Genomic DNA, 8,986 nt, shown 5'->3' with positions numbered 1-8,986 from the left:
TCATAGTAGTTAAAACCTGATCTGTGTGTATTTGCCATGACTAAATTAGAATTGAGTTATAGTATGAGACACACATGTACCAGAAAGTGTGTGCTACAAGCTGTCTTCAAGTGATAGGACATCTAAAAGCTGGATTTTGGTCTGTGCCATAGACATATGACCCTAGCAAGCCAAAGATTATGAATTTTGCTCTAAAAGAAAATATGTACACACATTCACACACACACACACACACACACACACACACACACACACACACACACACACACGTACACATTTCTTATTCTATAGTAGGACATAAAAAGAGAACCAATGCCTTGTTAATGAGTCTGAAGAGAAGGATGCGTAGAACTCAGATGATGGGTTTATAAGAAACATTAAATATTAGTCTTTTCTATCAAATAATATAAAACTTTTATTTAGTACTATGAATATATTTATAATTCAGACTCCCCACATTGTAAAATGTTTACACAAATCTTTTAACGATCCTCACCTTGTAAAATAGTTATGAAAAATTTTAACCTCCACCATTTGGTAACATGTATGGAAAACTTAAAAAATAGTTTGAGCTTTACTTTATTTTATGCTTATGTGGGTTTTGCCTGGGTGTATGTATGTGTACCACATGTGTGACTGAACTCCACAGAGATCAGAAAAGGGCATTGGCTATCAGGGAACTGAAGTTACAGAAGGTCATGAGCCATCATGTAGATTCTGGGAACTGAACCTTGGTCCTGCAATCTCTCCAGCGCTTTTGCAAGACCTACTAAGAGTTTTGTTTATAAGAATGTTGGTACATTCCCAAAACTTGAATACTCACCCTTTCCCACTTTCCTTCATTGCTTTTGCAGCAATTATTTAAAATCAATCAGCCAGCCAGCCAGCAAGCCAACCAACCAGCCAAAAAACCAACCAGCCAACCAACCAACCAGCCAACTAACCAGCCAACCAACCAGCCAGCCAACTTGCCAACCTGCCAACCAACCAACGAACCAACCAACGAACCAACCAACCAGCCAGCCAACCAACCAGCCAACCAACCAACCAACCAACCAACCAACCAACCAACCAACCAGCCAGCCAGCCAGCCAGCCAGCCAACCAACCAACCAACCAACCAACCAACCAACCAACCAACCAACCAGCCAGCCAGCTAGCCAGCCAACCAACCAGCCAACCAACCAACCAGCCAACCAACCAACCTGCCAACTAACCAGCCAACCAACCAACCAACCAACCAACCAACCAACCAACCAACCAACCAGCCAGCCAGCCAGCCAGCTAGCCAGCCAGCCAACCAACCAAGCAACCAGCCAGCCATACAGCAAGCCAACCAACCAATCAACCAACCAACCAACCAACCAACCAACCAACCAACCAGCCAGCCAGCCAGCCAGCCAGCCAGCCAGCCAGCCAGCCAGCCAACCAACCAATCAACCAACCAACCAGCCAGCCAGCCAACCAGCCAACCAAGATTGTGAGATCTTTCCTTCAAGGCAATGGGTAGAAGATTTGTGTGAGGATAAAAACCTGTTGAATTTCCTGATTAAGTTGCCCACTTTTCTGCTTCTGATCAGAAAGAAAGTTTTGCCATGTTGAGGAGCTTTTTGAAACCCAGAAATTAATTTCTAGTATGGTCATTTAAAGCAAGAGCAAGCCAAACTTCACCTGCCCCTCCCACTCCACAGAAGGGCACACGCAGAGCTTACTGCACAGACACAGTAACAAGGGAGGGGACACACAGAAATTCTGTCTTAAGTATCTCTTACCAGACTTTTAGTTTTACAAGGGAAGAAATTTCTTTACTGGCCCCTACTGACTCAGTATAGGATTAAAAAAAAAAGGCAAACCAAGATTATCTACCTGGATTCATAAATACCTGGATTTAGCTTCCAGCATTTATGATAGATATTTCTTATCTTTAAAGTTGCCTTGAAGTTGGTACTCTCAACCAGTGAAGTTCTCAGGACAGGAAACACACATACATCACTCTGGGTCAGGGGATGAAAAGGTCCTAAGTAGGGAACACACCTCAAGATTAAAACTTCTTGTTCAGTTTAACTTGTAAAACTTGATTACTTAGGAGTCAAAGGCATAGTAAGGTTGGTTACATTGTTTTCTTAAAGGCAGCATAAATTTAAACAAGTTGAGTACACAGCAGGAAAACAGGCTGAGTACAGAGTTTTAAATGGTCTCAACGCATATGAACATCTTGGTGGCAAGGTGGGGCAAAAGTTAAGTTCTGAAGACCAGCTGACAAAGCATTTGCAGAAACCGTTCCCACAGCAACCATGGCTGAGTGACATCAGGATATAAAGGGAGAAGCCAAGGGGCTCAGTCCAGAGAGCAGGAAGGAAGGAGCAGGGACCCAGTCTGGTGCAGTAGGAGAGGTCAGAGCAGGAAAGGGAGAATTGGTTAAGCCAGCTAGAGACTGAACCATGGAGGATGGCTTTGGAATACAGAGTTTTTCCAGGAGCACCTTTAGACTTTGGGAGCCCAGCATCATATAACAACATGGGACCCACTGCTCGGATATTAATCAGAATCTTAGCACAGTGACATTAAGTGTCGGGAAGGTCACAGTGTGGGCATGTGGGTGAAGCCATCCCTTCTGAAGCCTCTTGGGTCTACAGGAGAAGAACCTTTCTGAATGTTCTCTTGTCTCAATCTGGGGTATGGGGATCTCTTACATCTGATGTCTTTTTCTCAGAGCCTCACTGAAATCTTACCATCTCCCTGTGGCCTCTAAGTGCCAAATTGTAACCCAAACCCTCAGGAGCCATGCTGCTGTTGCTGACCCTGACTCTCCTTGTCGGTCCTGCCTGCAGAGCCCAGAGTGAGTACCCGAGCCTCCTTCGTGGCCTTCACTTTCCATGTCCTGTCCTAAGCACAAGAGTCTCTGAGGGAGGGAGTGGTCCTGAACACTCTTTAATGCCTCACTTTCAGATATCCTGGGAAATAGTGTCGGCACCTATTTCTATGTTCGTGGTGAAGACCAGGGGGAACTTAAGGGCATGCGAATCTTCTTGACAGAAATAAACCTCATCAAAGGGTAAGTAGGACTCTGGTTCCTGGGTTTCCTTGCAGCACCACTCAGCTGGACCCACTTCCTGTGGCTGATCGAGAGCCCTGACCTGAGCTAGCCTACTCAGGACTGCAACACCCAGGCTTGATTAAGACTGGACAATCCTCAGGGACACAGGTGGAGAGGGACCTCCAACTTTCTTGTTCAGAAAAGATCATAGAGGCTTGAAGAGTCCCTCTTCCAGGTGGTTCTGGTGGCTTTAGTGCCTCTTGGTAGTGACAGAAACTGATCACATGTCTGACAGGTCTTCACAGGGGGTAAAATGAGAGTTCTGTCTGCCACTCTGAAGCTTTGATTTGCTCCAGAAAGGTGGTCATTCCTTTTGGACAGGCCAGGTCTTGACAGGTCTCCCCAGTGTCTGACTTTTGAGATGTGTTCTCCTAGGTTGTCACTAAGACCTTTGTTACTATTGCCCAACTTGGTAAATGAAAACACAGTCTCCCAAGATTAATATAATTTCAGAGGATCAATGAATATTATTTTTTAGTGTGTCTTCTGTGCAACATTGAGGTTATCTTATGTCCTATTCAACAGGGCATTAAACAATGGTCCGGGGAGGTCACCTGAAAGAGAGCAGGGTGGTGGGGGCAACAGGCAGACACAAAGAATGATGATTTGCCTATAGTCTGATCAAATTGTAATTTTTAATTTTTCACACAGGGGTTATATTCACAAAAGGCAGGATGTGGGGAAGGGGATGACTCAGAAGCATAGTGTTCAGGGGGAGTTCAGATATCTTCCAGAACAGAGTGTCAACTGGGTGAAGGTTTAGGGGACAGATCACTATGACTCCGTCTATGATTCACTTGTCCTTATCTAAGTTGGTACTATCCACCAAGGTTACCTCTCCACAAGGTCTATGACAACTCAGGCTGGTAAATTTCCACCAAAGTTGTTTGTTTACAATAGCTTATAGCCATTTGTTTCAGTGTTTTTCCACAGAGACCCAAGACTTGGTGTTAGCAGGCATGTATCAAGCCTATGGCTGATTTTAGGCCTTCAGTGTATAAGCAGGGCTGCCTCTGACAACCTTAATTCTTAAAACTTTTGATGTTGGGTGAGTGGGGAGAAGGCTTGGTGGATAAAGTATTTGCTGTGTGAGTGTGAGGCCCTAAGTTTGGATCCCCAGAACCCATGTGAAAGCCAAGAGCAGCAGCACAGTATTGTACCCCTAAACTGTGGGAGCAGAGACAGGGGGCCTGCACTGCCCGAAGGTCAGAGTCTTACCCAAAAGGCAATTCCAGGTTCCTATTCCTAAAACATGAGGAAAAGACAGGGAAAGTAAGAACAAGCGTTTGCTCTGCAAACATGAAGGCCTGTGTTCAGATTCCCAGAAGCCATAGAAAAGGAACCTGGAAGGATGGAGGTGGCTGTCAGGTAAGCACTGGGGTCAGTGACAGGAAGAGCCCAGGAGTCCTGGCCAGCCAGTCTATCTGTAACACTGAGCCTCCATTCAGTGAGAAACCCTGTCTCCAGGCAATAAGGCATATAGCCAGAGAGGAAGACGCTCGGTGCCCGACTCTAGCCTTTACATGCCCACACATGCATCACAGACAGGCAGACAGACACTTGCAGAATATACACACACAGACACACACACCCCACATGCATAAACCCAGGTAGAGAGTGACTGAGGAAGACACATCCACACAAGGGCAAGCACACATGCATGTGTCATCTACACACAGTTCATATTGTCAACATAGATACAGTGCTTATTACTTTATGTTACTGGTGGTTGAACACACCACCTTCCACCTCCACTAAGAACTTGGCACATATGGGCCTACATGAATAGACATACAGAAATACACACACACACACACACACACACACACACACACACACACACAGGCATGCACAAAGTAAATAATAACTCAATGTCAAAATGACCAAACAAACCCTGTAACATGCGGTATAGTGTACTAAATATTACTCATGGTTATCTGAAATTCTAATTTTATTGGACATCCTTCCTGCATACTATCTGTTTCTGATCTGATAAGCATCTTAATTTGCAAGCAAAGAAGGAAGTTGGCATTAGGAACAGTCCAGAAGATTTGGGGTGGTCATATCACTTCTTTGCTCAGTAGAACAGCTTGCAGGGCTCCCCTGTTACTCCCTGTTCCTCCCTGACTACAAGGAGAGAAGAGCCTGTCTCTCTGGTCTCTGCTCAGAAGGTCTGTCTTGGGTATACTTATCTTAGCAGTGTGGCTCCTGCCTCATTTGGGGCTGATAAGGTAGAGGGCTCCAGAGGGGGAGCTGTGAGTTAGGCAAAGCCTGCAAAACATTTCAGCTCAGGGTGGGTGCAGTAGCAGACATAGTTGCCCTGGTACAGATGCCTGACCTGGGGCAGACTCTCTGAGGTCCTATGAGGAGGGATGTGCCTGGAAGAGGAAAGATCCAGGCTGCCCCATGAGAGCTGGGCACTTCTGGAGACTGACCTGTGAACCAGGAACCAGAATAGGATGCAGATGTGAGAAAAAACTGGTGTCCCTGAGGTAGTGCTGACTTGATTTCTCTCCAGCATCCAGCTGAAGTTTGGCAATTACTGGAGTGACTTTTATGGAACCTGGTCACCAAAGTATAGAGATTTTCTTCTGGAGGACGATGAGCACGTGATAAAGGTGAAGGGCAGTGCCAATCTCTGCCTGACCTCCCTGAGCTTCACTACAAACAAGGGGCGTGTGGCCACCTTTGGTGTTATAAAGGGCCGCTCCTTCAATGACAATGGAGATTCAGACAAGCATCTAGTGACTGTCAATGGTGTGTATGCACCAGGCCTCTGCATCAAAGGGATGGGCTTCAAATGGGGAACCATCGGTGGTGATGCCAATGACCATGATGATGATGCCAATGACCATGATGATGATGACAAAGATGATGAAGATGATGACAAAGATGATGAAGATGATGACAAAGATGATGAAGATGATGACAAAGATGAAGATGATGACAAAGATGAAGATGATGACAAAGATGAAGATGATGACAAAGATGATGATGACGATGATGATGATGATGATGACGACGACAAGAAAGATGAACAAGAATAGCATGGTCAGAGCTCAGTCCTGCATCCTTAAACTCCACCACCTCCTCTCAGCCAAGCTCACACACTCAGAGGGAACAATATTCCAGGTGACTCTGAGTTTGAAGAGGCAGCGCCCAAATGCCCTTTATTTCTGTCCAATAAACGATGTGCATCTATGTGAGTCTGAGTGGTCCTCATCACCAATTAGGATTCCCCAAGAACTTCCTTTGCCTCCCCCCTTTTGGACCTAAACACACACTCTTGAGTTAGGGATAGCACAGAGAGACCCTTGGTCAAATCAGCAGGACCAAGATCCCCAGAATGAGGGCAGCAGTACCAGCCACTTCCTGCCTCAAAGCAGCCCAGGGCTGCAAGGAGAGCTCAGTGTGTGCTGACCAAGCTGGCAGCGACTGGCTCTGCGTAGTCCTGTCTTACTGTGTTTGAGCAGGTGTCATTGCCAGAGGAGCAGGTCTGTTCCCCAGCCTCCTCCTCCTCCCCCTACTGTTCTGGTCACTGTCCTCCTTCACACCTTTAGGCTGCCTGGTTTATGTTCCCCACCCAACTGGGGATTAAACCCAGGCCCTTCTGCATGCTAGACAATTGCTCTTAAACTGAGCCCCATATTTAGCGCTCTCTCTCTCTTTCTCTCTCTCTCTCTCCCCCTCTCTCTTTCTGTCTTAAGACACGGTCTAACATAGGCCAACCTAGTCTACAAGGAAGAATGGCAAGTCCACTTAGCATAGAAAACAAGTTTCATCAAGCCAGCCTCAAGAAATCATCAAAATCAGTGCTAGTCAGCTCTAGGCGGCTGCCATGGTCAGGAGAGTTCTCCAGCCAACTGCCATGCCTTCCTTTCTCCCTGCACAGTGGCAGGCCCACACTTTGAAGAATTTTAGAAATGAGTCTCACAGGTACTCGGATTGTGATGATGACATCTCTGACAGCAAGTTGATGGAGACCGTATATCTCAGACCAATGAGTGTAAATTTTCAGTGCAGCTGTGACAGATGTGGCACTTCTGTGAGAGGTGTAAGGGGATGTTCATATCAAGGGAAGTTTGCAGAAGAGGGTGATGCAAATGAGAGGAACTTTCTTCTCCATCTCAGATAAGTGTATTCCCTGAGTGTTATCCATGAACTCCAGGTCACTGCAACCTTTGATAGACATTTACAATTTAATAAACGGCCCTATAATACAGAGCTCATGACCTTGCTAAACAACTTAGTGAGTTCCTGCCTCAAATATGTTTTTAATTTTTTTTTGTTTTTTGAGACAGGGTTTCTCTGTGTAGCCCTGGCTGTCCTGGAACTCACTCTGTAGACCAGTCTGGCCTCGAACTCAGAAATCTGCCTGCCTTTGCCTCCCAAGTGCTGGGATTAAGGGTGTGCACCACCACTGCCTGGCATTTTTAAATATTTTAATTTTTGGCAGTTGTGGAAAGCTTCTGCTGCGCCCTAAAGATGGTGCCTACTGCCTTAGCCCTCTTGGGGGAAGAAGTCCTTATTTGGTGAGGAGGTTGCACTTTGCCGGTAGCCTGATCTCTCGTCATGAGTGTGAACCTATGGTGGAGCAAAACGTAGCATGGGCTGATGGGCAGTCCACTGGAGGCTACTTAAGCTGCACTCACAGGAGGCACGGGGGCACACCCCTTGATCTTGTAACTGAAAGGCAATTCCTGAGTAAAACTCTCTGGAAGGAACTGGTGTGCTAGTCTTTCTTCCCTGCTGGTCAGGGTGGTCGGCGCGGCACAATTGGTGGCCCGTACGGGGAGCTTCTCTGCGTGAGTTCCTGGAGTTCCAGAACCAGGGACAGACAGGGCGATCGATCGGTAAGTGGCCGGTAAGTGGGGCCCATCAACAGACAAGGTCCTCGGAAGGAGGCGGCATTTGTTAAGGTCCTCGGAAGGAGGCGAATAAAAGTGAAAGTCCAAGAGGGATCCTTTTCTTAGCTGTGGTTTTGGTGCGCCGCGAGTGTCGCCACTAAAATGGGGACCTCGCCGTCTTGCCCAGTGAAGGTAGCTCTTCATGAGCTTCTTGATAGTAAGGGCTTGAAATTTAAAGATCGAGCTTTGGCTCAATTTCTTAGCGAGGTGGAAGCGGTGGCTCCGTGGTTTGCAGTGTCAGGAAACCTGTCATTAGCCTGCTGGGATAAGTTAGGGAGGGATCTGGACCGAGCATGGGAGGAGGGTACTCTACAGGACAAAAAGGGAAAGACGGGGGTGCGAGGGATCTGGAGGGTTATTCGAACCTGCTTGACTAGTGAGGAGTGTGTTCCTGCCATTCAAGCAACAACGGAGGCGTTAGAGCAAGTGAAAGAGATGCGGTCAGAGACTCGATCTACCAACTCAAGACAGTCAAAAGAGAGAGAAAAGGGAGAGTTACCAGGGCTATACCCAAGCCTGAAGTCAGGGTCAGAGGATAGCTCAGAGGATGAAATAGAAAAATTAGAAGAGGCAGTACAAGGGCTGCTAGCTAAGATGGAGGATATTATAGCCAAAAGGAAGAAGAAGCCACCTAGCAAGAAAAAAGTGGAAGCAGGGTGGGACAGGGCAGACAGGATAGAACCGAGTGCGCCGCCGCCTTATGCGGAACAAGAAGGTGCACAGGGCTGGACAGCTCCAAAGTCATCCTGTACGTTTTGTCCCAAGACCTGGCGGGAGGCGGCAGCCACCTTCCCTGTCTTTGAGGATGCTAATCATGTGAGGTCTTATGAGCCCCTAGAATTTAAGATTCTCAAAAATTTATCTGAATCTGTGCAGACATATGGTGTCAATGCCTCTTTTACTCAGGCGCAGATAGAAAGGCTTACTAACTCAGCCATGACACCGACAGACTGGATGTCTCTTGTGAAGGCCTGCCTGTCCAT

The 8,986-nt window shown here is 46.8% G+C and overlaps 1 protein-coding gene across 1 annotated transcript; it reads left to right on the top strand.

Annotated features, from left to right (window-relative positions):
- Nucleotides 1–854: 854 nt before the first annotated feature.
- On the top strand, nt 855–6,296 carry Zg16b (zymogen granule protein 16B). Its single transcript, XM_034504188.2, has 3 exons — nt 855–2,838; nt 2,949–3,054; nt 5,615–6,296. The coding sequence occupies exons 1-3, from the start codon at nt 2,784–2,786 to the stop codon at nt 6,141–6,143; spliced, it is 690 nt and encodes a 229-aa protein (XP_034360079.1). The 5' UTR covers nt 855–2,783; the 3' UTR covers nt 6,144–6,296.
- Nucleotides 6,297–8,986: the final 2,690 nt, after the last annotated feature.

Source organism: Arvicanthis niloticus, chromosome 6 (genome assembly GCF_011762505.2).
Source record: "Arvicanthis niloticus isolate mArvNil1 chromosome 6, mArvNil1.pat.X, whole genome shotgun sequence".
Classification (NCBI taxonomy): domain Eukaryota; kingdom Metazoa; phylum Chordata; class Mammalia; order Rodentia; family Muridae; genus Arvicanthis; species Arvicanthis niloticus.
The sequence above is the reverse complement of the archived record's forward strand: the minus strand, read 5'-3'. Positions and strand labels throughout refer to the sequence as shown.

Excerpts from the sequence above, each read along its gene's own strand:
- Zg16b (XM_034504188.2), top strand. The coding sequence starts at position 2,784 with ATGCTGCTGTTGCTGACCCTGACTCTCCTTGTCGGTCCTGCCTGCAGA. Across the intron at positions 2,839-2,948 it reads TCCTGCCTGCAGAGCCCAGA|ATATCCTGGGAAATAGTGTC; the intron begins GTGAGTACCCGA and ends CCTCACTTTCAG. Across the intron at positions 3,055-5,614 it reads GAAATAAACCTCATCAAAGG|CATCCAGCTGAAGTTTGGCA; the intron begins GTAAGTAGGACT and ends ATTTCTCTCCAG.